The sequence below is a fragment of the Cygnus atratus genome, chromosome 1 (assembly GCF_013377495.2).
Source record: "Cygnus atratus isolate AKBS03 ecotype Queensland, Australia chromosome 1, CAtr_DNAZoo_HiC_assembly, whole genome shotgun sequence".
NCBI lineage: Eukaryota > Metazoa > Chordata > Aves > Anseriformes > Anatidae > Cygnus > Cygnus atratus.
The window spans coordinates 1,191,974-1,218,731 of record NC_066362.1 but is presented as its reverse complement, the minus strand read 5'-3'; the positions used below and the strand labels follow the sequence as shown (position 1 = coordinate 1,218,731).

General features: G+C 62.8%; 3 protein-coding genes across 3 annotated transcripts in view; all 3 read right to left on the bottom strand.

Annotated features, from left to right (window-relative positions):
- AHCYL2 (adenosylhomocysteinase like 2) overlaps window positions 1–6,547 on the bottom strand; it is a 78,275-nt gene extending 71,728 nt beyond the window's left edge. The window contains exon 1 of the mRNA XM_035571265.1: window positions 6,355–6,547. Coding sequence (XP_035427158.1) covers window positions 6,355–6,501 — 147 coding nt within the window. The 5' untranslated portion in view covers window positions 6,502–6,547. The remainder of the gene's footprint in view (window positions 1–6,354) is intronic.
- Window positions 6,548–12,452: 5,905 nt separating this feature from the next.
- Window positions 12,453–19,269, bottom strand: SMO (smoothened, frizzled class receptor). Its single transcript, XM_035571262.2, has 12 exons — window positions 18,912–19,269; window positions 16,654–16,859; window positions 16,315–16,524; window positions 16,045–16,217; window positions 15,738–15,957; window positions 15,526–15,649; window positions 15,358–15,450; window positions 15,031–15,139; window positions 14,739–14,924; window positions 14,302–14,450; window positions 14,070–14,204; window positions 12,453–13,955 (listed from the first exon to the last, which is right to left on the bottom strand). The coding sequence occupies exons 1-12, from the start codon at window positions 19,267–19,269 to the stop codon at window positions 13,387–13,389; spliced, it is 2,532 nt and encodes an 843-aa protein (XP_035427155.1). The 3' UTR covers window positions 12,453–13,386.
- A 3,569-nt stretch (window positions 19,270–22,838) lies between these two features.
- TSPAN33 (tetraspanin 33) lies at window positions 22,839–26,758 on the bottom strand. The gene is made up of 7 exons (XM_035571266.2): window positions 26,675–26,758; window positions 25,816–26,001; window positions 24,352–24,426; window positions 24,161–24,256; window positions 23,585–23,713; window positions 23,161–23,322; window positions 22,839–22,925 (listed from the first exon to the last, which is right to left on the bottom strand). The coding sequence occupies exons 1-7, from the start codon at window positions 26,756–26,758 to the stop codon at window positions 22,839–22,841; spliced, it is 819 nt and encodes a 272-aa protein (XP_035427159.2).

Below are 26,758 nucleotides of genomic sequence, written 5' to 3'. Positions count from 1 at the left end.
GGGCAGAGCAGAGCTCGAGCCAGGCGGACACCCGCCAGCTCCGGTGCAGGAGCTGCGTGCCTCGAAGAGCACGAGGAGACCGGCGCGAGCCGTGCTCTGGCAACACGACCTCCGTAAGCTTTGCACACCTGGCTATGAACGGGAGAAGTGTTGGTTATCTTCTTGTGGCTTGGGATCCGGGCTGACAGCAGCGCTGCGCTCGCTGCTCCAGTTGATGCTGGGGGGAACCGTGCCGCTGTAACAGCTCTGCTCGGCAGCAGCAAGGCACCGGGGAAAAAGGCTGGATCTTCCCCATTTCATGGCGGGAACCCCAAACATACTGGTAGGTGATCCTGATGTCGGTGCAGCCATAACCCAGCTCCAAACCCGAGACGGAGCAGTTTTATCTTCCAAAACCAGGAAATCACAGAGCCTTCCGACGCGAGGGTGAGCTTTCCAGGGGCGTAACTCCCAGGCTCTCACCTCTCCGTGCGCATCCCACAGCATTCCAACGCCACGTTAGCAAAACGCCTTCCATCCCAGACATAAAAAGGAGGCGGGCACGACCGTGCCATTTGATTCTCTGAAGTCCCTGCAAATGTCACCCGCTTCTGCTGGTCGTCTTCTGGAAGCTCACTCAGAAGGCTCCGATCTCTTTAGTAACTACTCCACTTGAGATATTTGAGCACGTTTCTGCTAAAAGAAGTGCTTCAGTCCATATTTATATAGTTATACGTGCACTTTTTCCCAATAACAACACTATAATAAGTTAAAAACAGTCAAAGGTTCTCTCCCCATAGCACAAACCGTAGGAAAGCTTACGCTGCAGGAAAAGCACCGCAAATCAGACCATCGGTGTGGCCAGCTTCACGTATGTTTTTGCAAAGCAAGGAACAACTTCTGGCAACCTGAGCATTCTTCATTCTGCGCACCGTACTTCGGAGAGAGCACAAATTAAACGAGCTGCACCTGCAATAAGTAGGAAGTTTGAAAGTTTGGCTGGGAAGCCAGCAGTTCCTCGGCAGCCCTGTCTCCAGGCACAGTTTCTGCTGCGCTCCAGGAAGGGACGCAGTTTTTGATGCGAGGAAGGCCAGGCCAGCACGTTTAGGTACCGCTGGCCTCCCAAAATACCACAAGGAACAGGAGGTGCTCAGCGCACAGCCAGCAGGAGCGTGGCAGCAGGTGAGCTCTAGGCCTGAAGCTAAGAAGCAGTCAGTTGAGAAGCATTCCCTAAAATTAATATTAAAAAATAAATAAAAATCCTTGACCTCGAATCCTCAAGGCTCCCCAAAGAGCCGCTATTTCACGTTCCTCAGGCGTGCTTTCTCACGTGCTGACTTCTCCCCCTTCAGGCCTTTTTTTTGGAGGGGCTACAAATGCACAGCATGACCTGCGTGGAGCCGGGTCGGTGCAAGGCTTAAGGTTTATTTTATCCTCCGCGCAGCCTTTTCCTCCCAGTCAGCCCTGGAACCCACCAGTCCCGCTGGGACCGAGAGCAAGCGGCGCCCGGCGTCTTTCAGGGGCTGGAGCTCGTTTCTCAGGCTGCCCCCTCCATCCACCACGCAGGTCCTGCCACTTGCCTGCAGCTCTTCCCCCTACCAGGGGCTTAGCGGGACGTCAGCATGCGACCGAGGTTCTACCCTTGGACCCCTGGCTCGAACCTGCAAAACCGAAGAGGAAAAAAAATAACAAAGAAGAGAGCGAGGCGGATGCTTTCTGCACCCTGCTGCCGCGGTTTGGAGCAATTTGGAGCAATTCTGTTCCTTCAGCCTCGCTGTTCTTCAGCGTACCCAACGCTGCAGGCTGCTCGTTTGTATGGAGAGCCTGCCTGCTGCCTGAGCTACCCAGCTCGCTGCTTTATTCTCGGCTTCATCTGCATCGCCTTGTCTGAGCTAAACCGTTACACTGTTTTACAACGCACCAGACCGAGTTAAAAAGAAAACCTAAAAGGTCAAACACGGCCCCGAAAGCCGTAATTGCTTTACCTGGCTCGTCCTTCAAGTGTCAAGCCAGGGCCAAAGCTAAGGCTGAGCTTTTAATTGCTTGCGAATTCAAGCACCAGGCTGCTGTCCCTCCGGGAAAGGCGCAGACGCGAGGATCGTTAGGTGATTTTATTCCCGAGGGGGGCCCAGCACCCTCAGCACCCCCATAAAATGAGGGTTTGCTGTTCCATCCCGAGCGCTGGGCTCCTCCTTTCCACACTTGGCCACCCGCTCGCGTCCACCGCCGTTCTCTTCCATCCCTTCCTTCCTGTTGCGCTGCCTCCACGCCGAAGGCCGAGCCATCGACCCTTCCAAGCAGCGGCACCCAAAGCGCCTCCCAAAAATCAGACGCCGCACGTTCACAGGGCGACAGACCCCGGAGCATCACACGCAATGGAAGAGCACGGCCTCCAACCACAAGATTTCATTAAGCGGCGCTCAGACCGCGCTCATTAGGAGCGGCGCTTGGGAGCTCGGCCCCGGGGGAAGCGTTCATTACCTCGCCGAAGTGAGCACCGCGGATTAGAGCGGGATGGGAGAACACAAGAGGGACGCACAGCTGGGAATCCTAGAGCCGAGGTCAGAGCCATCGCCCGCACGAGCCGCGGGAGGGGCGTTTGGAGTCTCCGCAGAACAAAACCTCCCGAGCAGGAGGCGTTCACTTGGGGGAAATCGCAAGAATCGTGCGGCGGGGAGGTTTTGGGAGGTTTCCCTCCGGCAGCGCCGCCCTGCTCTGCGCATCAGCGAACCGCCCCGACCCCAAACCCTCCAGGTAACGCGGCCGCGCAGAAAGCACGGCCCGAAGCTCCGGCTTCGGGGGCTTCAGGGGTAACCTCTTGCTTTGCCAAGCGGCAAACGCTCACCGTAAAACTTCGGGGCCACACAACCACGGCCATCGGAGCTCCCCAGCCGGGGTTACGCGCACCCACCGAGCCCTACGGCGGGTCAGGAGCCAACGTGTCCTCGTTGCGGCCCCCGTGCCACGCACACCAGCACCACCGTGCCCACGAGTTGGGCCGTTCCTCCTGGGCTTTGATGTGGGGACGGGCTGAGAAATCTCACGGAGCAGGAGCGACCGTGGCAAGCAGCCGGACGCCCTTACGAGCTCAAACACGAGCCCGCGAGCTGCCGCCACCGTGCTCAAGTCCAGCCAGGAGGCTTGAAACCTCCACCCGTCCAAACGCCTCGGCAGGGACACAAAGCCAGCCGGATGACCCGGCTGAGTCCAAGCCGGCACAGAAACGGGTTTTAAAACGAGAGCGGGGTCACAGGAAAGAGCTGCCGCGGCTGCGTACCGGGACCTCTGCGCCTGGGTCGGAGCTGCGTGAGCGAATGTTTGCTCAGACATTAAGAGCACGCGTTCAAATCCCAGTAAAAACAGAAAGCACAACGCTTTCAACACGTAAACCAGTCAAAAAAAAAAAAAAAACACATTTTTTCGGCCCGACTAACTCCAAGAACTACAGCTGACTTCACATCTCCAGGATTTTGGTACGACCTTGCCGATGTATTTTCACACAGACCCTTACCACGGGTACTAACGCAAAGTTCTACTGGATTTGACTACAATTTTCATCCGCTTGTTTCACGCTTGTTTCTGTTTTAAACCTCCCAGCAGTCGCGGGGCCGCGAGCGATTTTCTGGGTACCCAGTGCGGGGAATTTATTCGGGTGCCAGCGCTTCCCCGGCAGCCGAGGGGAGGACCCCGGGTTTGTACACCGAAAACGGAGCGCCCGAGAAGCTCTCGCAGCGCCGCAAGGCGCGCGCTGAAGTCGCTGGAAGGCGACGGCGTGGAAGGAGAGAGTCCGGAGAGGGGATCCCTTCGGGAACCGCGGCCCCAAAACGAGCCCATCAGCCGCAGCCTGCCCTCGCAGGTGGTGAGGCGTTACTGAACGCCGCGCTGCTCGCTGCCGGAGGAGGGGGAGCGCTCGTAAAGGAGCCAGAAAAGAAAGGAGGGGGGTACGGGGTGGGCAGGGAGCATCGAGAGGACTTGAGAAGAAAATATGGGTACGCTGGGGGGGGGTCTCTGGAAGCCGAGAGGTGGGACGGGGGGAGGCAGCAGAGAGGGCTCCAGGCACTCGGAGCGCGCGCGGGCAGCTCGGGATGAAGCTGTGGTGCCCGCCGGCAGGTGAACCTGGCTTGGGATGGCGAGAGAGGGAGCTGTGGTTCGGCGGCTTGCACGTGGGGGTCGGCAGAGAAACAGGGCCCCCGTGCACCAGGGATAACCCAGGGGAACCCGATGGAGGAGAGAGCAAACGGAGCGGGGAGAGGGTGAGGATGAGGAGGCTGTCCCCTGGGAGGAAGGTCTGCCTTCAGCGGCGTGCGCCTCTCCTCCCTGCCTTCCCCGATCGCGCCCCCCTGGGGAGAACTCCCCCTCCTGAGGATCCTGCAGCGAAGGCCGCCAGGCTCCCAAAAACTCGGCTCCCCAGAGATTTCCCACTCGGGACCTCTGCGGAAAACACGATTCCTCCGTGTGCCCGCGGCGGGGACACACGCGGGGCCGTCCCTGCGCCTGAGCGTGTTTGCACCCGCAAGGACGCCCGTGCCTGCACCCGGGTAGGGACAGACGTGCAAAGGGACAGGGGCGCGCGGCGCACGCGTGCCTACACGCACGGGGTGCTCGTGTGCACACGGGCGTGGGTGCCCGTGGGGGTGCACAAACACCTCCCGTCAGCGCCTGTACCGCCACAGCCACGCGTGGCACACCTGTACGCACGCGCGTGTGCTCCTCGGTGTACGCGTGTGCACCCAGCCGCATGCCTACGTAAGCGTGAACCCGCACAAATGCTTCCTTGCACGCGCAAGACACGCACGCACCGACACCTGCACGCACACACACCGATACACGTGCGCGCTGGTTCGCCTGCCAGCGTGCACCACGTAGGCGTGCACGCTCACCTCCACGCTCGTGTGCTCACCTCCACGCTCGTGTGCTCACCTCCACGCACCCGGCTCACTCCCGCGTGCACAAGCGGGTGGATACCCGTGGATACGGCCATGCCTGGGTGCCCTCACACTGCGTGAGCAAACCAAACACAAGCACGTGCACACCCCCACGCGCCGGGGGCACACCCACGAGGCGACGTGCAGATCTACAGGGTACGTACCCACGCACGACCTGTAGGGTACGCGATCCACGCGGGCAAGGGCCAAGTCCGGGGCCGTGCCCCAGCACCCCGGGGCGTGGGTGAGCGTGCAGCGACACAGCCACACGCACGCGTGCCCAGGAGGGCCACCGCGGCACCCCTCCCACGTGGGGCGGGTCGTTCAGCGTGCTGCTATCCGGCTCACAGCCGTATCTCGGAGATAACACCGGGGCCACGAAGCCGACACGATGCCGTGGCCCGGTGCCCGGGCACCGGCGTCTCCGGCGGACGCCCCCGCAGGTGGGCGTGCACAGCTCCCCCCCCCCTCCCCGTGCACACGCACGCTCTGTGGTGGGTGTGAGCGTGCAACACAGGGGCCGCACGGCACGGGGCGTGCACGGGGGGGGGGGGCACAGGACCCACACAGGGGCACCCGTGGGTGCACCTGCACCGTACGTAGGTGGGATAGGGGCAGCCCCACGCCCAGGCTGGATCATGGGGGGGGGGGGGGGGGGGGGGGGCCGGGTGTCCCCACACAACGTGGTGGTGGCCCTGTTTTTTTGGGGGAGGGGGGTGTCACCTGAGTCCCCGCACACTGTGACAGGGTCCCCACTTGGTGGGGGTGGGGGCACCTGAGTCCCCGCACACCGTGACGGGTCCCATCTGGGGGGGTGTCACCCATGTGCCCACACTGTGTTGGTGCCCCCATTTAGCGGCGACAGGGGGGGGGGGTCACCCCATGTCCCCACACCCCGTGACAGGGTCCCCATTTAGGGGGGATGGGGGGGGTCACCCCATGTCCCCACGCAGTGACAGCGTCCCCACTTGGAGGGGGGCACCCTGAGTCCCCACACACCGTGACGGGTCCCATTTTGGGGCTGTCCCCACACACCACGACAGGGTCCCCGTTTTGGGGGGGGGGGGGGGGGGGCAGGGGGACACACCCCATGTCCCCACACACCACCACAGTTCCCATTTGGGGGGCGTCACCCATGTCCCCCACACCGTGTCGGTGCCCTCATTTAGGGACGGGGGGGGGACACTGACAGCACCCTCATTTAGGGGGGAACCGGGGGGGGTCGCGCCGTGTCCCCACACACTGACAGGGTCCCCATTTAGGGTCCGGGGGGGGGGACACCCCGTGTCCCCACACCATGCCGGTGTCCCCGTTTAGGGACGGGGAGGGGGACCTTGACGGTGTCCCCGTTTAGGGGGCGACCGGAGGGGGGGGGGGGGGGGGGGGTCACCCCGAGCCCCCACACCCCACCCCACACAGGAACAGCCCCCTCCCCCCCCCCCCCCGGTACCTTCTTAACGGTGCGCGGCGCCTCGGTGACGGTGCCGTCGGGGCTGACGAGCGCCTCGGCCGCGCCGCCGCCGTTGTTGTCGCCGCCGCCGCCGCCGGCGCCGTGGTGGTGCCGGTGCTGGGGCAGCAGCGGGTCGCTGCGCTTCATGGCCGAGGCCTGAGGCACCCTGGCGGCGGCGGCGGCGGCGACCGGGGGCGTCGGCGGAGGGGGGGGGCAGCCGCCGCCGCCGCCGGCGCCGGGGGGGGGGCCGCTCGGCCGCCGGGACCGCCTCACGCTCGGTAACGGGCACCGGGCACGACGGGGGGGCCGCGGCGGGGCACGACGGCCCCGCTGCCTTGTCCATGGGGCCGCCCAGCTCCTTCAGCTCCACGGCGGGGGCTGCCACCTGCACCGACATCGCTGCCGCCGCCGCCGCCGCCGCCTCCTCCGGTTCCCTCAGGGACCGCCCGGCCCGCCCCGGTCCGCCCCCGCCGCCGCCGCCGCCCGCGGGGCACGCTGGGAGTTGTAGTCCCGCCTGCCGTTGCCATGCCCCGCCCGCGGCCGCGCGGGGACTACGAGTCCCGGCGGGCAGCGCGCCGCGCCTCGGCGGGGGCCGCGCGGGGGGTTATGGGAGATGTAGTCCTGAGGAGGGTGAGGATGAGGAAGGGGGGAGGAAGGCGGGGGTTGTGCGCCTCACAGGGCTGAGGCGCGGAATGGCGGCGCTGGGGGGACGAGGCCGGGCACCCCGAGCCGTTCTAGGCCTCTTGCACTGCACCAAAATTCCATTTTATTTCGTGGTTTTGAAGAATTCAATTTCTGCCTGGTTATTTTTAGTGGTTTCGAAGAATTTTGAAAAATTTCCCGCACTGCTGCCCTGCCTCCCGCTCCGTGGCCCCCCCTCACCACGGGGAGGCTCCCCACGGGCCGTCCATGCTCCCGCGAGGCCATGTCTCCAAGCTTTGGCCTGCCCTGGGCTGGCCCCAGTGCGTCCCAGTCCATACTGGGACACGGCCTGGGCAAACTGGGGGGAGCCCAGGAGGAGCTGCAGGGCCCGGAGCGAGGAGAGGCTGCGGGAGCTGGGGCTGCTTGGCCTGGGGAGGGGGCGGCTCTTGGGGGCTCCCCCGCATCCATCCTGCTGCCCCCAGCACCACTGTGGCTCTCGTAACCTTCCCCGGAGCGCTGCGGATCCTTCCAGCAGCACCACGAGCCTTCTGTGTCTTCTTCGAACCATCATCTTCACCTCCTGGGCCACCTCAAGGCACCAACCCTCCCCAGCACCAGTTCCAAGCCTCTCTCCCGGGCCTGCGGCTCCACCACTGGCAAAGCCCCGAGGAGCAGGAGCTGAGACGCGCTGGCAGAGCAGCACCCGAGAGCCAGGAAACTTGCTGTTCTGCCAGGTTCCCCGAGCCCACAGATCCCCCCCCTTCGTGGGGGAGCATCTGTGCAAACCAGCAAACAAAAGCCTGGTAACAATCTGCAGCTTTCTACATCCAGTTCTTCGGGAAAGCTCCTCATAGGGAAGTGAAACTCGAGCTCGTCCTTGGCTTTTTTATTGCTATCGTTATTGGGATTAATGCAGGATATCTCTGGGCACAGGACTGCTGATATTGTTGATGTTGCAGGTGACTGCATCACTGGGTATTTAAAAGCCCTAGCCATACAACCTCATCCTTACACGCCGCATGCTCCGGAGGCACAGAAGTCAGAGGTGCAGCCCATCTACTGATGGATAAATTTCCTTTAATTAGCTCCTTCTACGAGGTTTCTCGTTTTTGCCATTCTTCAACCCCCCCAACTTGCTCGTGCATTCAAACTCTGCTTTTTGATTTTTTTTCCTCTTCCCCTCCTATTTTATACTGTTCTGCCATTGCTTTTGTCCACGTGCACACGAGGACCGACGCAGCAGCAGGCACAGGGGAGCGGGGGGCTCCAGCAGCATGCACTGCCCTGGCACAAATTTAGAGGTTTAGGCACTGCCATCCCCTTTGCTGCGTGGTGGGGGTGGCTGGGGGAGCTGTGCCTCTTCTGGTACAGCCTGGCAGCACGACGGTTTTGTTTTTAAGCTATTTCCTTTCCCTAAAGTCCATATGATTTCCATTCTGTACTCGTCAATGTCAACTTATTCAAGGCTCAGCCTCTAGCCAAGGATTTCTGGGGCTGTGCAAGCACCGGGCAAAGCCCAACGTTGCCTTCCCGGTGGAGAAGCAGGAGCTGCGTTGGCTGGAGGTGAAAGGACCCCGTGGTTCTTGGGCTGTGATCAGCCAGGAGAGGTGCGGAGCAGGCTGGAAAAAAGCCACCAAGTCCCGCAAGCTTGTGTGGAGTTTCAGGACCCACCAGAACAGAAATGCCAAGGTTAGGCCGGCGCAGGGAAAGCAACCTGCAGGATTTCGACGAAGCCAAAAGAAGAATTTCGCGCTTTGAGGGGAAGAACCCAGTCAGCAGCCGATGAAGCACGAGCACGACACGCTGCGTTGGTAAAAAGTCACCGGGGACGGGAGGAAAAACGGTTTCATTATGTGCCCGGGTGGCAGCTGGACTGGAAAACGCTCAGGGGAGAGGCGAGGGCTGTAAGGCATTTAATGGGCTCGGGAAGCAATGCGGAGAGGACGACGGGAGGAGCGTGAGGGGGGCGAAGTTAAAGAAACACACGGCTTTGTGCGTGGAAAGCGCCCAGAAAAGTCCCATCTTCACTGAAAAAAAAACCATTTTCCTGCTAAAGTGAAATCAGGATCTGTCTCACAGCACGTTCCTGCCCCTCTGTCGGAACAGAAAGCTCAGTCTCGGGCAGCTTTCAGTCTCAGAAGGGGCCTTTGAAAACAAAACTCTTTGCAAACTGCTGGGGGAGGGATTTGGGGTGGCAGCAGATGGAAATCCCTCCCCGGCGCTGCCTGTTCCGCGCAGCCGCCAGCCGGCTCCATGCGAAGCCCTGGATCCGGCAGCATCCCGGCCCCGAGCAGCACGGGAGGGGGGCTCATGCCAGCCTGGGGGCCAAAATCCCCCCGGTGCTGCCGATGGCTCCGCCGGTGAGAGAACGCCCGATGCGGGGGCACCAGGCACGGAGCTCGGCACCACCAGCACCCAGCCGCGCATCGCTTGCCCCGCTTGCCTTTTGGAGCGCGGCCTCATCCTGGGGGTGCCAGGTTGCTGGCAAAGTCACAGAGTAATCTCAGCGCGGCCGAGCGCCCCAGCGCTAATTAGTAGCCACTAATTGGGCACTTCATCACACCGGGGCGTGCACTGGGGATGCCCGCGGAGGGAGCGGGTTATACCCCGGTTTGCCAGCGCTCCGGCCGCATGGCACCAGGCCGTGCTGGAGGATTTATCTGGGAAAACAGCGGATATCGGGGAGGAAGGGAGAGGCCGGCGGGTAGGGAGGGTTCTGCCGCTCAAACAATCGGGGCTCTGTGAGCACGGGGCAGAGCGGTGCTGCGTACGAGCTGTGCCGGGTACGGGGACACGGGACAGGCACCAGTGCTGGGCCCCATGCCGGGGAACGCGGCCCCCAAAAGGCGAGGATTTCCCCGGCCTGCAGCCACGTGTAGGTCTGCACGGCTGACAGCCAGGCTCGGGAACTGCTTCTCTTACAAGCGATGACCACAAACAACATTAGATGAAATAGCACGGTCGTTTCATCCTGCTCCCTCGCACAGCACATCCCCAGCGCACGGTAAGAGAGGGAAGGGCAGAGGAAAAGCCCAGGCAGACGCCAAGCTTTGATCCTGCACAAACGAACAAAACCTGGGGGTTTCTCCTCCACTACCTTGGCTGCAAAATTAAACGTGGCCAAGCCCTTCGGCTCAGGAATTGCCCCACCACCCGTGGTCCTCCATCCCCGTGCCAAACTGCTGGTGCCTGCACAGGAGGCAGAGCTGGGTACTGGGCAGAGCCCCTGCTGACCACCCCACGGGCTGGATTTGCCCATCCCCGTGACATTTGGTCCTAAAAGCAGCGGCCACGTGGGTGCTGGCCTTTGAGACAGAGCACGGCAGCAGGGCTGCTTGGCACAGAGCCGATGCCGGCCACTGTTAACCGGGAGGGCAAAGGCTCCTCCACGACCGCAACGCCGCGAGCATCGCCCCATGCCACTGCGAAGGCTGATCCCTCACACAGGAGGAAAAGGGGAAAAAATTCCATTTACGTGGAAGCTTTTCAACTCCCTGGGACTTCCCACTGTAAGCCGACAGACAGCGGTCGTCTTGCCGGGATGTATTTCATAGCAGACGTCAATAGGAGCCCGCAGCGTTCGTTAGCTCTTCTAATTACAGCTCCTGCTCTACAGATTTAAGATGATTCAGCCTACTCCTGCCTAATGGCATGCGGACATTCGATACGAGCAATCCGATTGTACCGCGGCTATTGATTTGTTCTGGCAATGTCCCCGGGACCGGCCTGCACTATCGCAGCTTTCGTTCATTTAATTAAGGCAAAGGCAGCCAGAGAGCGCCGACACTTGTCCCCGGGGGCGGGCGGCCGCGTGCGTTCGGGGCAAATATTATCCAGGCTCCTTGAAACCGCCCTGCCTTGCCCGAGCACTTTAACCTCAGGTTTACCTCCGGTGCCTCCCAAACCCACGTGAACGCAACGCAGACGTTTTTGGGGGGCTCCATCCCCGTCTCTTCTTCCAAATGTGGCCGCAGCCCCGATGCCACGCGGGTGATGCTGTCTCCAGGGGACACGTGCAAGTCGTGGCTCTCCCCGTGCCCGGCCTCGCAAAGTCTCCACAGCCTCAACCAGGAGGACGCCCGACAGACACACGGACAGGAAACGGCTTGAAATAACAAGAACTGGAAGATATGAAAGCTTTGTCACAACGGGAGGGCAGGCGGGAGGAAGGGCTCTTTGCTCCTGCGTAAGGTAAAGCAGAGCCTGAGCCATTTCCCTGCACTGAAGGGGAAAGGATCACAAAGAAATGCGGTCACTCGAGCTCTTCCCTGCCCCTCTGAGGATGTCACCGAAGGGGGATTTGTCCTCCCAGCCTTTCCAACCTGTGCCTCCCCCCTTGCAGCACCCCTGGCCCAGCCCCGATGCGAGGGACGCTTTGGGCACGTGGACGCTGCTCCTGCCGGAACGGGTCAGCGATGGAGATCCCCGCAGGAAGCCCAGGAGAGGGGAGGAAATCGGTGCAAATCCCCCCGGTTTGGGGCTGTCTCGAGCCCCGCATGAGGATGATGCAGCGCGTCCCAGGATAAATGTTTTCCCTTCACTACAGAAACGAGTCTTTCTGCCTGCGTGCCAAACGGGGGGGTTTGGTCTGCTGCATGGGGGATGTGTTGGGGTCAGGCCCAACACGTTTAGCTTTTGGTTAGCTTGACATCTCACGTAGGAACTTTTCATTCAATGCTATTTTCTTTTAAAAAAGAAGCCCACAGAAAGAAATCCCTCAAAATGAACGTTTTCTTTAGCCCCAGACAAACCAGCCCTACCCTGGCTGCTTTGCACACCCCAGCCCCACAACGGCTGCGGAGAGAGCTCGGCCCATCCCACTCACCAAAACCATCAGGAAAATGCAATTCCACCCAAATTTAAGACAGGACCAGGGGTCAGGGTAACCCCCCATAACCCTGAACACGACAGTGCGCGAGCTTCCTCCTGGGCCAGATAAAAAAGGACACTTCCCAAAAGCAGCGTCTGTCCCCAAACACAGAACTGTCCCCTCCTGTCGCTGCGGGACCCCGCTCCGGTCGGAGCACCCAAGCAGCACCCTAAAGGGACCACCCAACCCCTGGGTTTGGGGATATTTAAGCCCATAGTGCCATCTGCTGGCAAGGGGCCCCCCAAACCCCCCACTTTGCTGCTGGGGGACCTGCTCAGCATCCCCAAAACAGCCCCTGGAGCACCCGTGCCCGTTCACAGCCGAAGGGGACGAAAGGGCCGGGATGGGGGGGGCTTCAGAGCAGTTCCCCTTGTGGCTAAAGAGCACCCACAGAACCCAGATAGTTTCACAGCCTTCCCCATTTCTACCATTTTCACCCCATCAACACAGGGGCAATCCCCGTGGAAGCTTCACGGCGCAGCTGGCACCATCCTGGAGCCCTTTAGGAGAAAGGAAAAACCCCACAGCGCTTCCCCACACTCGATACCCCCCCAAAAAAAAGCCCAGGGCAGGCGCTGGCAATGGAAACTTGGCAAATTTAATACTGATACAGGAGGGTTTTGCTTTACACAGCAAAAATTAACCCGTGGAGGTCACCAGGATAGCGAGAAAGCCAGGAGCCTACCAGGATTTAATAAACACTCAAGACATTTACAGGGCTAACGGGCGGATACAAAGCACCAGCGAGGACGGGGCATCCTCCTACATCGGGATCGCTGTAATCAGGTCTTGTTCTTTTCTTTAAAAAAAATAGTAAAAAAAAAAAAAAAAAAGCTTGGCTCGGGGGTTGCTGCACCCAGAGAGAGGCGACCCCGGGAGCTGGAAGGCACTTTGGGACCCCTGCAGAACCACGGGCATACCCCGAAAAAACGTGAGCACCGCGGGGACGCGGCCGCAGCGCCCGAGCAGCCGCCACGTCCCGGTGTGTTATACAGAGTAAAAAAAAAATAGTCGTAGTAAAAAAAAAAAATCCCTATTGGCACCCAATTATACACGAGCGTGTATAAGCTCTACGTACCATCTAGCCGTGGGGCGGTGGGGGCAGAGGGCGAGCGGGGGGCGTCAGCGGGGTCCCGGCACCCCGGGACGCAGGAGGAAGCTCCCCAAAATCTACCCTAACCTACCTAGGACCGCTGTCCCGGGGGGCCGCCCGCTCCTGCCCCCAGCGGGTGCGCAGGCAGCGTCCCCAAATCCCCGCAGGACCTGCGGGGGGAGGGGGGCGTTGCTCCACCAGCAGCACCCCGTTTCTCTTCTCCCAGCGATGCCGAACGCCTTTCTGGCAGCGTCCCGTTGGGCTGGGACGTGCATCGAGTTCATCCGGGTGACACGGGGACAGACACCACCGTCCCCGAGGAAAAGCCACCCGTGGCCACGCTCGGGACCGGCCCCGCTGTCCCCTCGAGGCTGTCCTGATGTGGACACCATCGTCCCCACGAGCCCCTCGCAGCGTCCTGCCGGGCTCAGAAGTCCGAGTCGGCGTCCAGCAGCTCCGCGTCCACCAGGTTGGTCCGAGAGTGGATAGGGGCCAAGCCGGCGCGTCGGCCCCAAGTCCTCGTCCCCACGCCGTTGGGCATGGCCTCGGGGGGCCAACAGGGACCCCCGTTGTGCTGCCAGCCCCCGCCGCTGGGGCCGGGGCTCTCGTCCTCTGGGGACGCGCTCTCGGGGCAGAAGGGGTTGCTGATGAGGTGGGGGACGATGGCTCTGCGGCTGCGCCCGTCCCACGGCCCCCCGACGACGCTGCCTTCGGGCCGGCCGCCTGCGAGCCCCGGGAGGACAGCGGGGACGAAGGCGTCCCCCCCACAGCGGCGGGGCACGGCCACCAGGCAGGGCTGGAGGGGCAGCCGGGGCAGGCGAGGCACGGCGCTGCTGGAGGCCGGGGGGTCCGCGGAGCCCCCAGCGCAACGCTCGGGGCCCGGGCACACCTCGTCCTTCTTCTTCTTCCTCCGCTTCTTCTTGCGGCTGCGCTTCTGCAGCTCCGGGGAGACGTCGGCCTCCACCACCCAGAGGTTGGCCCTCTCCTCCGGCGGCACTGTGGGACGGACACGGGGCCGCTGAGAGCGGCCGCATCCTGCCCCGCGCCCCCCAGCCCCTCGCCAGCCCCGCCGCCCCTCTCATCCCCCAAACGATGCCCCCAAGGACTTGCCAGGCGTCGCCACGGGTGTCACGGAGACGTCCTGGGGCAGGATGGCCCCTCTCCTGGCCACCATCTTGGTGACGTGCTGGGCCCACGCCGAGGACACGTCGGCCGAAGGCTCGTTGATGTCAAACGCTAAACCGGCTGCGGGGACGAGGAGAGGGGGGAGCCACATCAAGGGGGGGGGGACAACAGGGACCCCCGCGGAGGTGGCCCCATCCCGCCCCGCCACCGCACGTACCCACGGGGCCGTCGTGCGAGACGGTGTGCATGCTGAAGGACAGCTCCTGGCCCGGGTCCCGCAGCAGCTCCTTGCGCTTGGAGAAGGCTTTGGCGATCATCTTGCTCTTCTTGATCCTCTTGGGCTGGTCATCGCTCTGCCCCGTCAGCCTGGGGACACGGCGGTCACAGCAGGGACGTGGGGTGGCCCCGTCTGGGCACGGCCACGTGGAACAGGGCACGCACAACCCCAGGCATGGCACCTGTGCGCTCAGGGACCCTCCCCATCTGGATGGGGCGCACCAAGGGCTGGGGACAGCGCGGGATGGACGTGCCCTACACCCCCCTCTCCCCTCCCACTACCCACAACTCATTGACCCGGTGGACAAAAGCCTGGGGACAACCTCTGACACCTCGGGACGCCGGATGGGGCGCGGGGTGACATCCCCGGGGTCCCACCTGCACCAGGTGCGCTTCCAGATGAGCAGGGTGGCCTTGGTCCAGACCCAGGTGCTCATGGAGACGCCGGTGCCGAACATGGCGAAGAGGTTGATCTTCTCCACCAGCAGGCTCGGCCGGTTCTTGATCTCGCACTCCGGGATGGGCTTGTTGGTCTGCGTGGCGATGGTCACGTTGGCCTCGCACCTGCACGGGCAGACGTGGGACCGTGAGGATGGGGACCAACAACGACGCTCAGCACCCCAAAAGGAGCTAAAGAGCACCACGAGCACCCCGCCCCCATCCCACGCACAGGACGTATTCCCGAAAGCTGCGCTCCCACTCGGCCTGGTTGAAGAAGTCGTAGAAGTGGCAGCCGAACGTGATGAAGACGAAGCCGAAGGCCAAGAAGCCGAAGATGCCTGGAAGAGAAGCGGGATGCCCCCGGCTGAGCCGGACCCCAACAGTCCTGGGACAAAGATTCCGCGCCGGGACCGTGCCACCACCAACGCAGCTTTGTCCCTTGGTGCTGAGATACAACCACCTCTGGGCAGGCAGGAAGGACAGGTCCGTCTGGGTTCAGGGAACCAAACGTCCCCATTCCCACGTGAATTTCCCCCAGAAATGGTGCCGCCCTTACCCAGCCGCAGCATGGTCTCGTTGATCTTGCTGGCCGCCTTCTCGCTCAGCAGCCCGGGGTGGTTGCTCTTGATGGAGAAGAGCGTCATGACCCCTGCGGCAGAGGGACGCGGCGGTGAGGCTGGGGGGGGACACACTCATGGTACCCCCAGCCCCGTCCCGCACCTACCCCGGATGAGGAAATAGCCCCCCACGATGAGGACGAGCCCGATGGGCGCCAGGACGAAGCCGGCGCGGTACCGGTAGTTCTTGTACCCCACAAAGCAGATGCCGCTGACGGAGTCGCCGTCCACCTGGTAGAGACGGGAACCGGGAGGGGGTCAGCAGGATGCAGCCACCACCACCCCCTCGAGCCGGTCCACGGGCTGGCGGCCCCGTTACCTGCGCCACGGCCAGGATGGCCACGGTGAGGACGAAAGGGATGGACCAGGTGATGAGGTGGAAGTAGGAGGTCTTGCCCAGCAGCGGCTGGTAGGTGGTGCCCAGCGCCTTGAAGGAGGTGTGCCAGGCGTAGGTCAGCATGACGAACCAGATGACGCCCGACATCAGCGAGTAGTAGACGATGACGAAGATGATGACGCAGGACAGCGTCTCGTTGGAGCTACGGGGGAGGCGAGGCAGGGACGTCAGCCGGGAGGGGACGCGGGGCAGGAACACGCAGTGGGACAGGGACGCAGGCGACACCTACGTGGGCTCCCCCAGGCGCATGGTGCCGTCGGCGCGGCACACGATCTCGTCGCGGGCGCCGTCCATGAACTGCGCCAGCCAGCCGATGCTGCCCACGAAGAAGCAGGCGTTGACGTAGAAGAGGATGACGGCGGGGTAGCGGTTGGAGTTCCTCCAGTCGGCGACGAACGTGGCCTGGACGGGGGAAAAAGGGACACCTGGGTGGCCGGCCCCCTTTTTGGGGACACCTCTACGCGTACCCCCACAGCCCTGCAGCGGCGGCGCGGCTCACCAGGGTGAAGAAGGTGCAGAAGATGGTGACGGAGCTGAAGGCGGCGATGTAGACGTGCATCTCGCGGTGCTCCTTCTCAGTGAAGAGCGGGTTCTGGCACTGGATCCCGCAGCCCTCCACGTCCTCGTACCAGCTCTTGGGGTTGTCCGTCCGCACCAGCGGCGCCTCGCACTGCCCCGAGTTGTTGAACTTGATGTTCTGCACCTCGTTCTGCCAGAGGCGGTGGGCACCATGAGGAAGAGGAGGAGCGGGGGGCACGGCCACCCCGCATCATCCCCCATTCCAGGTCCCGGGGGACCCAGAGGCATCACGGCAGTGCCCCCCGCACCCCCACCGTACCGGGCAGCCCTCGGGGAAGCGGTCGGGCGTGCACTTGAGGAAGTCAGGCCAACCGCGCTCGCGCTCCACGATGGTGCAGGGCGCGCGGGTGGCCTGGCAGAGGGTCTGGCTGGGCAGCTCCACCTGCCCGTCCTCGCACTTGGGCATGTAGACGGCGCACAGCAGGGGCTGGATGACATCCCAGCAGCGCGGCGCGTTGCGCAGGCCTGCGGGGACAGCGCCGTCACCCCCGGTGCGGGGACGCTGGGTGGGATGGGACAGGATGGGGACGCCGGCGGTGCTGAGCCCCCGGCTGCTCGGCACCCCCCCCCTGTAGCGCCCGTGGGCGCCATGCCCCTTCCAGGACCCTGCCGATATTGATCCCCTTCATGTTGCCCCCTCTTATACCGCCCCCACGCTGCTCCCCTTCATGCTGTGCCCAGCCATACTGTTCACCCCTATGCTGTGCCCATCCTGCTCCCCGCTATACAGCTCCCCTCTACTCACACCCATCCCAGTGCCCTGCTATACTGCGCCCATCCCGCTCCCCTCCGTACCGCACCCATCCCGCTGCCCCGCTACGCCGCTCCCCCCATACTGCACCCACCCTGCTCCCCTCTATATCGCACCCGCTCCACTCCCTCCAGCTCTCCCTACACTGCGCCCATCCCAGCCCCGCGACACTGCTCTCCCCATACTGCACCCCCCCACACCACCCACCTCCGTTCTGCTACCCCATACCGTGCGCATCCTGCTCCCCCCGCACCGCATCCATACCGTTCCCCCCGCACCGCTCCTCCTCCCCATACCGCACGCGTCCCCAGTATCCCGTTCCCCTGCGCACCACCCCCTTCAATAACCTACACCCACAGTGCCCCTGCCTACAGTGCCCCCACACAGAGCCCCCCCTCTATAGCGCTCCCCCATAATGCGTTCCCCTCCACGGTGCCCCCCCCATAGCGCTCCCCGCTCCATAGCGCCCTCCATAACACTCCTCTCTATAGAGCTCCCCTCCATGGTGCCCCCCCATAAGTATAGAGACCCCCCCCCCATAATACTCCTCCCTAGAGAGCCCTGCCATAATGCCCCCCTCCCTACAGAGCCCCCCCATAATACTCCTCTCTATAGTGCCCCCCATAACACCCCCCTCCCTATAGTACTCCCCCCATAACTTCCATGGCGCCCCCTCCGCATAGTTATCCCCCCCCCCAAGAGTTACCCCCCCCAGGAGTTAGTTACCCCCCCATAGCTACCCACCCCATAGCAGCCCCCCCCAAGAGCTAGCCCCCCCCCAAGAGCTACCCCCCAAGAATTACTGCCCCCAAGAGTTACGCCCCCCAAGAGTTAGCCCCCCCCCAAGAGTTAGCCCCCCCCCAAGAGTTAGCCCCCCCCCCAAGAGTTAGCCCCCCCCCAAGAGTTAGCCCCCCCCCCAAGAGCTAGCCCCCCCCCCAAGAGCTACCCCTCCCAAGAGCTACCCCCCCCCAAGAGTTACCCCTCCCAAGAGTTACCCCCCCCCAAGAGTTACCCCCCCCCAAGAGTTACCCCCCCCAAGAGTTACCCCCCCCAAGAGCTACCCCCCCCAAGAGCTACCCCCCCCAAGAGCTACCCCCCCAAGAGCTACCCCCCCAAAAGTTACCCCCCCCAAGAGTTACCCCCCCCAAGAGTTACCCCCCCCAAGAGCTACCCCCCCCAAGAGCTACCCCCCCCAAGAGCTACCCCCCCCAAGAGCTACCCCCCCCAAGAGCTACCCCCCCAAAAGTTACCCCCCCAAAAGTTACCCCCCCCAAGAGCTACCCCCCCCCCAAGAGCTACCCCCCCCCCCAAGAGTTACCCCCCCCAAGAGCTACCCCCCCAAAAGTTACCCCCCCAAGAGTTACCCCCCCAAGAGTTACCCCCCCAAGAGTTACCCCCCCCAAGAGTTACCCCCCCCAAGAGTTACCCCCCCCAAGAGCTACCCCCCCCAAGAGCTACCCCCCCCAAGAGCTACCCCCCCCAAGAGTTACCCCCCCCAAGAGTTACCCCCCCCAAGAGTTACCCCCCCCCAAGAGCTACCCCCCCAAAAGTTACCCCCCCCAAAGTTACCCCCCCCAAGAGCTACCCCCCCAAAAGTTACCCCCCCCAAGAGCTACCCCCCCCCAAGAGCTACCCCCCCCCCAAGAGCTACCCCCCCCAAGAGCTACCCCCCCCCAAGAGCTACCCCCCCCCAAAAGTTACCCCCCCCAAGAGCTATCCCCCCCCAAGAGCTGCCCCCCCGTTTTTTTGCCCCCCCCGCCCCGTACCGGACCACAGCAGCAGCTTGCCGTGAGCCTCCTCCTGCGAGGCGGAGTCGGCGGCCAGCAGCGTGGAGGTGGCGGCGTAGGGCAGCGCCGAGCCCAGGCACGCTCCGAACCGGAGCCGCTCGCAGGCCGCGGGGCGCCGGCACCGCTCGGGGGGGCCCGAGGCGTTCACCGGGGCGGGGGGGGCGGCGGCGGCGGCGGCGGAGGGAGGGGGGCGGCGGGGGGGGGCCCCCAGCGCTAAGCCCAGCGCCAGCGCCCACAGCCAGCCCCCCCCGCCGCCCCCGCCGCCCCGCCGACACGGCCCGGGCCCGGCCACGGCCCTGCCGCCCCTCCCGGGCCTCCCGGGCCCCGCCGCCGCCATCCCGGCCCGGCCCGGCCCGGCCCGGCCCCGTGCGGCGCCCGCCCGAGAGCGCGGAGCGAGGGGAGGGGCGGGGGGGGGTGGGGGGGGTAAAGGGGGCCGGGGGTGGGGGCGGGAAAGGGGGAGGGGAAAGGGGGGGGGGAAGGGGAGGGACGGAGGTGGGGATTTGGGGAGGAAAGTTGGGATTTGGGGAAGGTGGGGTTGGGGAGAGAAGTTGGGTTTGGGGAGGAAAGTTGGGTTTGGGGGGGGAAAGGGGTTTTTTCGGGAAAGAGCTGGGTTTGAGGGGAAAAGTTGGGTTTGGGGGGGAAAGTTGGGTTTCGGGGGAAAGTTGGGTTCGGAGGAGGACGGGGGATTTGGGGGAGGAAAGGGGTTTTGGGGAAAAAGTTGGGTTTGGGGGTGAAAGTTGGGTTTGAGGGGGAAGTTGGGTTTGGGAAGAAAAGTTGGGTTTGGAGGAGGATGGGGGGGTGGGGGAGGAAAGGGGGTTTGGGGGAAAAAGTTGGGTTTTGGGGAGGAAAGTTGGGATTGGGGAGGAAATGTTCGGTTTGGGGGGAAAAGTTGGGTTCGGGAGAGGACGGAGGGTTTGGGGAGGAAAGGGGGTTTGGGGGAAAAAAGGGGGTTTGGGGTGAAGTCACTGCTTTGGGGAGGGGAGTTGGTGTGGAAGGAAAAGCTGTGGTTTTTTTTTTCAGAGAAAAGTTTGGTGTGGAAAGTTTGTTTTCAGGAAGAAAAGTTTGGAAAGTTGTTTTCGGGAAGAAAAGTTTTCTTTTGAGACGGGAAGTCGCTTATTTTGGAGTGAAAAGTTGTTTTGGAGGGAGCGGGGGGTTGGGGAGGGGCGAGGGTACTTTTTGGGGAAGAAATGGGGGTTCTGGGGAGAGAAAAGGGGGGTTTGGGGGGTGAAGGAACTTTTTTGAGGAGAAAAGTTGGTTTTCGGGGCGCTAAGTTACTTTTCTGAGGAGAAAAGTTGTTTTTTGGGGGAGAAAGGTTGGTTTAGGGGGGTGAAATTACTTTTTTGAGGAGAAAAGTTGTTTTTTGGGGGGGGAAGTTGCTTTTTTGAGGAGAAAAGTTGTTTTTTTGAGAGAAAAGTTGGTTTTGAGGGGGGTGAAGTTACTTTATTTTGAGGAGAAAAGCTGGGTTTTGGGGGCGGAAGTAGCTTTTTGGGGGGGAAGTTGCTTTTTTGAGGAGAAAAGATTTAGGGGGGAAAAGTTGCTTTTGGGGGGAGTGAAGTTACTTTTTTGAGGGGAAAAGTTTTTTTCAGGGGTTAAAGTTGGTTGGGGGGGTTGAAGTTACTTTTTTGAGACGAAAAGTTTTTTGGGGGGGAAGTTGCTTTTGGGAGGGGAGTTGCTTTTTTTGAGGAGAAAAGTTATTTTTCTGGGAGAAAAGTTGTTTTTGGGGGGCTGAAGCTACTTTTTTGAGGAGAAAAGTTGTTTTTTGGGGGGGAAATTGCTTTTGGGGGAGGAAGTTGCTTTTTTGAGGAAAAAAATTTTTTCTTGAGAGAAAAGTTATTTGGGGGGGTGAAGTTACTTTTTTGAAGAGAAAAGTTGTTTTTGGGGGGGTAAAGTTACTTTATTGAGGAGAAAAGTTGTTTCTTAGGGGGGAAGTTGCTTTTTTGAGGAGAAAAGTTTTTTTGGGGAAGAAAAGTTGTTTGCGGGGGGGGAAGTTACTTCTTTGGAGAAAAAAGCTGGTTTTTGGGGGGAGAAAAGCTGCTTGGGGGGGGCGGAAGTTGTTTTTTGTGGGGAGGACAAATTGGGGGGGCAAAAGTTATTAAAGTTATTTTGGGAGAAAAAGTTGTTCTTTGGGGTTTTTTTTTGGGGGGGAAAGGTTACTTTGGGGGCTAAGAGTTTTTTTGGGGGGGGGCACTGGGCCCAGCAGCGGCCCCAAGGGGTCTGCTTTGGGACAAAAAAGATTCCTTTTGGGGCAGGAAGTTGCTGTGTGGGGGAGAAGAGTTTTGGGGGGGCACTAGGGGGGAGCAGCATTTTTGGGGTGAGAAGTGGTGGTTATGGGCAAAGAGTTATGTGGGGGGGTGGTTTGGGGGGAACAAAAGTCATTTTGGGGAGGAAAAAGGGGAGAAAAAGGTTGCTTTATGGGGGTGTTATGGGGGGGGGAGAACTGCTTTTTGGAGGAAAAAAAGTCATCTTTTGGGAGAAAAGTTGCTTTTTTGGGGGGAAAAGCCACACTTCTGGGGGATGAAAGTCCCTTTTTTGGGGGGGGGAAGTCACGTCTTAGAGGAGGATCTTTTGGGAGAAAAAGTTGCTGGGGGGAGGGGAAGTTATTTTGGGGGAAGACGAGTCACGTTTTGGACAAAAGCCACTTGGTGCAAAATAAGTGAGGTTTAGGGAAAATAAGCCACTTTTTTTGGGGGGGGGGAGTCACTTTTGGAGAGAAGCCACTTGGGGGGGAGAAAACCTGCTTTTGGGGAAGTATTTGGGAGAAAAGTCAGGTTTTGGGGTGGGGAGAAGTCACTTGGGGGGGGGGGGCATCACTTTTGGGGGATGAGATCGCTTTTTGGGGGAGAAATTCCTCTTCTGGGTGAGGAGTTACATTGGGGGCGGGGGAGAAAAATCACATTTTGGGGGTCGGGGGAGGGACGCGAAGCCCCCCCGGCGCTCCTGGTTCCGCACGGAAGCGACGGAGACGTCACGGACGGATGGACGGACGGACGCGGGGGCACCCCCCCCCCGGACAGACGGACGGACGGACAGCAGGGGAGGGGTCCGGCCCCAAAACGGCATGTGGCACCACGGCGGGACCGCTGCTGCCGGTGGCACCAAGTCCCCAAGTGTCCCCAAATGTCCCCCAATGTCCCCAGGCATTCCCCGATGTCCCCAGGTGTCCCCAAGTGCCCCCAAGCGTCCCCCGATGTCCCCAAGCATCCCTTGGTGTCCCCAGATGTCCCAGGTGTCCCCAGCGTCCCCAAGCGTCCCCCAATGTCCCCAGGGGTCCCCCGATGTCCCCAGGTGTCCCCCAATTTCCCCAGGTGTCCCCCGGTGTCCCCAAACGTCCCAGGTGTCCCTGATGTCTCCAAGCGTCCCCCAATGTCCCCAGGTGTCCCTAAACATCCCCGATGTCCCCGGGTGACCCCAGGTGTCCCCAAGTGTCCCCTGGTGTCCCCAAGTGTCCCCCAGTGTTCCCAGGCTTTCCCAGGTGTCCCCTGATGTCCCCAAGCATCCCCTGGTGTCCCCAAACATCCCCGATGTCCTCAAGTGTCCCCCAGTGTCCCCAGGCATCCCCCGGTGTCCCCAGGCGCCCCCCGATGTCCCCCAGTGTCTCCCAATGTCCTCAGGCATCCCCAAGTGTTCCCCAGGTGTCCCCTGATGTCCCCAAGCATCCCCCGGTGTCCCCAAATGTCTCTGATGTCCCCAGGTGTTCCCCGGTGTCCCCAATTGTCCCCCGATGTCCCCAGATGTCTCCCAGTATCCCCGAGCCTCCCCCCCCACGTGGCTCCGTCCTCTCTCCAAGCACCACTGGCTCTTCCCGCAGGTGACCGAGGAGCCACCAAACGTCACCGCCGCCACCGTCCCCGTCCCCATCCCCATCCCCAGGGGACACACCGGTGGCAGCGGTGGCCTCGCGGCGGCTCAGCGCCAGGGCTCGGCGCGGTGGTGCCGCTGGACCTGGTCCTTCACCTGCCTGAGGAGCACCCGGGCCAGCACGATGCCCACCAGCTGCGGGGCGAGAGGGCCACCGGCGTCACCGCCACGTCACCGTGTCACCGCCGCGCCACCGCCACGTCCCACTGCCCCCCGAAAACCCACCCCATCTCCTGGGGGGCTGGCCCCCGGGGCCATCCAGGTGGCCCCCATCCCACCACCAGCTCCTCGGGGCTGCTTGCCGAGGTGACACCCCCCCCCCCTCCCCACCCCCCCCCACCCCCAAAAAAAAAAAAAAAAGTGTCCCCACCTGGGGGAGGGCCAGCGCCAGGGCGATGCCCCCCAGCAGCACCAGGTTGCGGTGCAGCCAGCCGGCCAGCTCGGCGATGCAGCCCGACGGGTGGATGGAGGCGCTGGCCTCCGCGTAGCTCCTGGCCTGCGCGCCCTGCCCGCACATGGTGTTGATGACGCCCTAGGGGGGGGGGGACACGGGGAGGGGTAGGGACATTGGGGCACGCAGGGGGGCACGGCGTCCCCAGCACGAAGGGACCCCGTGGGTTGCGTCGGCGCCGGGACTTGAGCGATGCCCCCACGCCCCGGGTGGGTTCAGTCCTATGAACAGCCCCATGGGGGTCCCCGGGGATGGTGGGGGACCCCGCTGGGGATGTCCTCACCCCCCTGGGGACGTCCTCACCCCCTTGGGGACGTCCTCACCCCACTGGGGACGCTCTCACCTTGCCGGGGTCGTGCAGGCAGCAGGAGAAGGGCACGGAGCAGCGCTCGCGGCTGGGGTTGGCGGCGGAGCAGTTGAAGTAGACGTTCCGGGACCAGTCCCTGTAGGAGACGCCGCCGCAGCAGCGGAACTGCGGGGACATCGCGGGGACATCGTGGGGACATCATGGGGACATCACAGGGACATCGCGGGGACATCGCGGGGACATCACGGGGACGTCGCTGCCACCACGGCCCCGTCCCCTGGTGTGGCTGCTCCGGGACGGAGCGCGGGCAGCCCCGAGCCCAGCCACGTCCTGCTCACCCCGTCACTGTTGTCCCTATGGACTGGTGGTGATCCCCTCCCAACCCTTCTCCCGCAGTTTCAGTAGGTCCTACATAAACACGGGCTGCATGAAATGGTGGCCAGGTGGGCTACTCCCACACCAGCCCCCCAAAACCTCTCCCTGCTCCAGGCTGGGCTTCGCCACCACCACCAGACCCTCTTGGGAAAGCCCCGGGGGGGGATCCCCGTGGATTTCGGGTGGCAGCCGAGCCCCCTTGGGGGCGGGTGGCGTCCCCCCGGTGTCCCCCCGCACCTCCTTCTGCCCGAAGTCGATGAGGTTCTGCAGGTCGGGGTCGTCCCGGTAGTGCACGATGGCTGCGTTGATCACCTCGCTCACCCTCCCGCGCGCCTGCGAGGGGACACGTCACGAGGCTGCCACCCGAGGGGACAACGCAGTGGGGGTCCGTGTCCTCCTGTCCGTGCCCCCCCCCCCCCCGGCCGTACCCCGTCAGAGAAGACGAAGCCCAGCGCGCCGGCTGCCAGCTGCAGGAGGAAGATGACAGTCAGGCAGACGGAGAACTGCGGGCGAGAGGAGGGTGAGGGTGGCACCGCGGGGACGGCCACGGCCAGGGGTGGCTGGGAGGTGACGAGTCCTCCTGGGATGGTGTCCTCCCATGGGATGGCCACCTCCCCACCTCCACGTGGGGACAGTGACTTCCACATGGGATCAGGCACTTCCCTCCATGGGGACAGCATTCTTCCCCATGGGGACAGCGACCTCCCCCCACAGAGACAGCATCCTCCAGATGGGGACAGCCTCTTGCCCACGGGGATGGCCACCTCCACGTGGGGACAGTGTCCTTCTCATTGGGACACCAACCTCCGCATGGGGATGGCCTCTTCCCCATGAGGACAGCATCCTCCACATGGGGGTAGCGTCCCCCTCATAGGGATGGCCTCTTCCATGCAGGGACAGTGTCCTCCACCTGGGGAGAGCCTCTTCCCCATGGGGACAGTGTCCTCCACATGGGGATGGTGTCCTCCTCGTGGGGATGGTCTCTTCCTTACAGGGACATTGCCCTCCACATGGTGACAACCACTTCCCCACAGGGACAGCATCCTCCACATAGGAAAAGTGTCCTCCCCATGGGGACAGCCTCTTCCCCGTGGGGACAGCATCCTCCCCATGGGGACAGAGTCCCCCTCATGGGGATGGCCTCTTCCTTACAGGGACATTGTCCTCCACATGGCAACAGCCACTTCCCCATGGGAAGAACCCAAAGAGGACAGCAACTTCCCCATGGGGACGTCATCCTCCACGTGGGGACCGTGTCCTCCCCATTGGGACACCGACCTCCACATGGGGACGGCCTCTTCCCCATAGGGACAGCAACTTCCCCACGGGGACAGCATCCTCCGGATGGGGACAGCCTCTTCCCCATGGGGACGGCCACCTCCACAAGGTGGCAGCGTCCTCCCCATGGATGCAGTGTCCTCCACGTGGGGATGGTGTCCCCCTCACGGGGATGGCCTCTTCCATAGGACAGTGTCCTCCACATGGGGACAGCCTCTTCCCCATGGGGACAGTCACTTCCCCACGGGGACAGTGTCCTCCACATGGGGACAGTGTCCTCCTCATAGGGATGGCATCTTCCCTATGGGGACAGCGTCCTCCACATGGGGATGGCCTCTTCCCCATAGGGACAGCACCTTCCCCATGGGGACAGCATCCTCCACACGGGGACAGTGTCCTCTTCACAGGGACGGCCTCTTCCCCATGGGGACATTGTCCTCCCCATGGTGATAGCCTCTTCCCCACAAGGACATTATCCTCCCCATGGGGACAGCGTCTTCCCCATGGGGACCGGGTGCACCCCTAAGTGTCCTCCCACCCCAGGGACACCCGGGCTGGGGACACCAGGCTGGGGACACCCCAGGGACGCGCCCCGGCCCCGCGACACCACGCACCGCCTGCAGCAGGCAGATGTTCTCCCGCAGGGCGCCGACGCAGCCGCAGAAGGTGACGAGGAAGACGAGGACGCCGAGCAGCAGCAGCAGCAGCGCGGGGTCGAGGGCCAGGCACGCCACCGCCGCCTCCGCCTGCTTCAGCAGCCGCGCGTAGAGCCCCACGGCCACCAGCCCCAGCGAGACCACCTGCGGTGGCACCGTGGGGACGTGACCCATGGGGTCCCATGGGGTAACACCCGTGGGGTGCCACAGGGATGACACCCATGGGGTCCTGGGGGATGACACCCGTGGGACACTGTGGGGATGTCACCCATGGGGTGACACCCATGGGATGCTGCGGGGATGTCACCCGTGGGGTGTCGTGGGGTGCCACCTGTGGGACACTGCAGGGATGTCACCCATGGGACATTGTGGGGGTGTTACCCATGGGACGCCACAGGGGTGACACACGTGGGACACTGTGGGGATGTCACCTGTGGGATCCCACGAGGGGGGGGTGACACCCGTGGGACACCACGGAGATGCCACCCATGGGACGCTGCAGGGATGTCACCCATGGGACACCGCGGGGATGCCCGCTTGCACAAAAACTTCCCCAAAACACAGTTTCAAGCCCTCAGCCCAAAATCCCCCCTGAAATCCCCGTTGAAAAAAAAATCCCCAACTCTCCAACCCCTCCCAACCCCCCCCCAGACCCCTCGGGACAAGCAGGCGGCACCGCCTGGGGACATGGCCGCGACCCCTTCGGTCCCGGTGCCCGATACGGGGCGGGGGGGACGACACCAAAAGAGCCGCGGGGACCCCAAAAAGGGGCGAGGGGGAGAGATAAAGGGGGGGGGGGGTTCGGATCGGCGCTCACCCAGCCGAGGAGGTTGAGCACGAAGAGCGCGGAGCGCAGCGCAGGGCTCACGGCGGGGGCGGCGGCGGGGGCTCGGGCGGCCAT

What these genes read in the sequence shown, in the direction of transcription:
- SMO (XM_035571262.2), bottom strand. Translation starts at nt 19,269, where the DNA reads ATGGCGGCGGCGGGGCCCGGGAGGCCCGGGAGGGGCGGCAGGGCCGTG. An exon ending in CGAGACCATGCTGCGGCTGG is followed by an intron (nt 15,140 to 15,357) that starts GTAAGGGCGGCA and finishes CTTCTCTTCCAG; the next exon opens with GCATCTTCGGCTTCTTGGCC. An exon ending in TGGAAGCGCACCTGGTGCAG is followed by an intron (nt 14,451 to 14,738) that starts GTGGGACCCCGG and finishes CCGTGTCCCCAG; the next exon opens with GCTGACGGGGCAGAGCGATG.
- TSPAN33 (XM_035571266.2), bottom strand. Translation starts at nt 26,758, where the DNA reads ATGGCCGCCCGAGCCCCCGCCGCCGCCCCCGCCGTGAGCCCTGCGCTG. An exon ending in TCGACTTCGGGCAGAAGGAG is followed by an intron (nt 23,714 to 24,160) that starts GTGCGGGGGGAC and finishes ATGTCCCCGCAG; the next exon opens with TTCCGCTGCTGCGGCGGCGT. An exon ending in GCCTGCACGACCCCGGCAAG is followed by an intron (nt 23,323 to 23,584) that starts GTGAGAGCGTCC and finishes CCCCCCCCCTAG; the next exon opens with GGCGTCATCAACACCATGTG.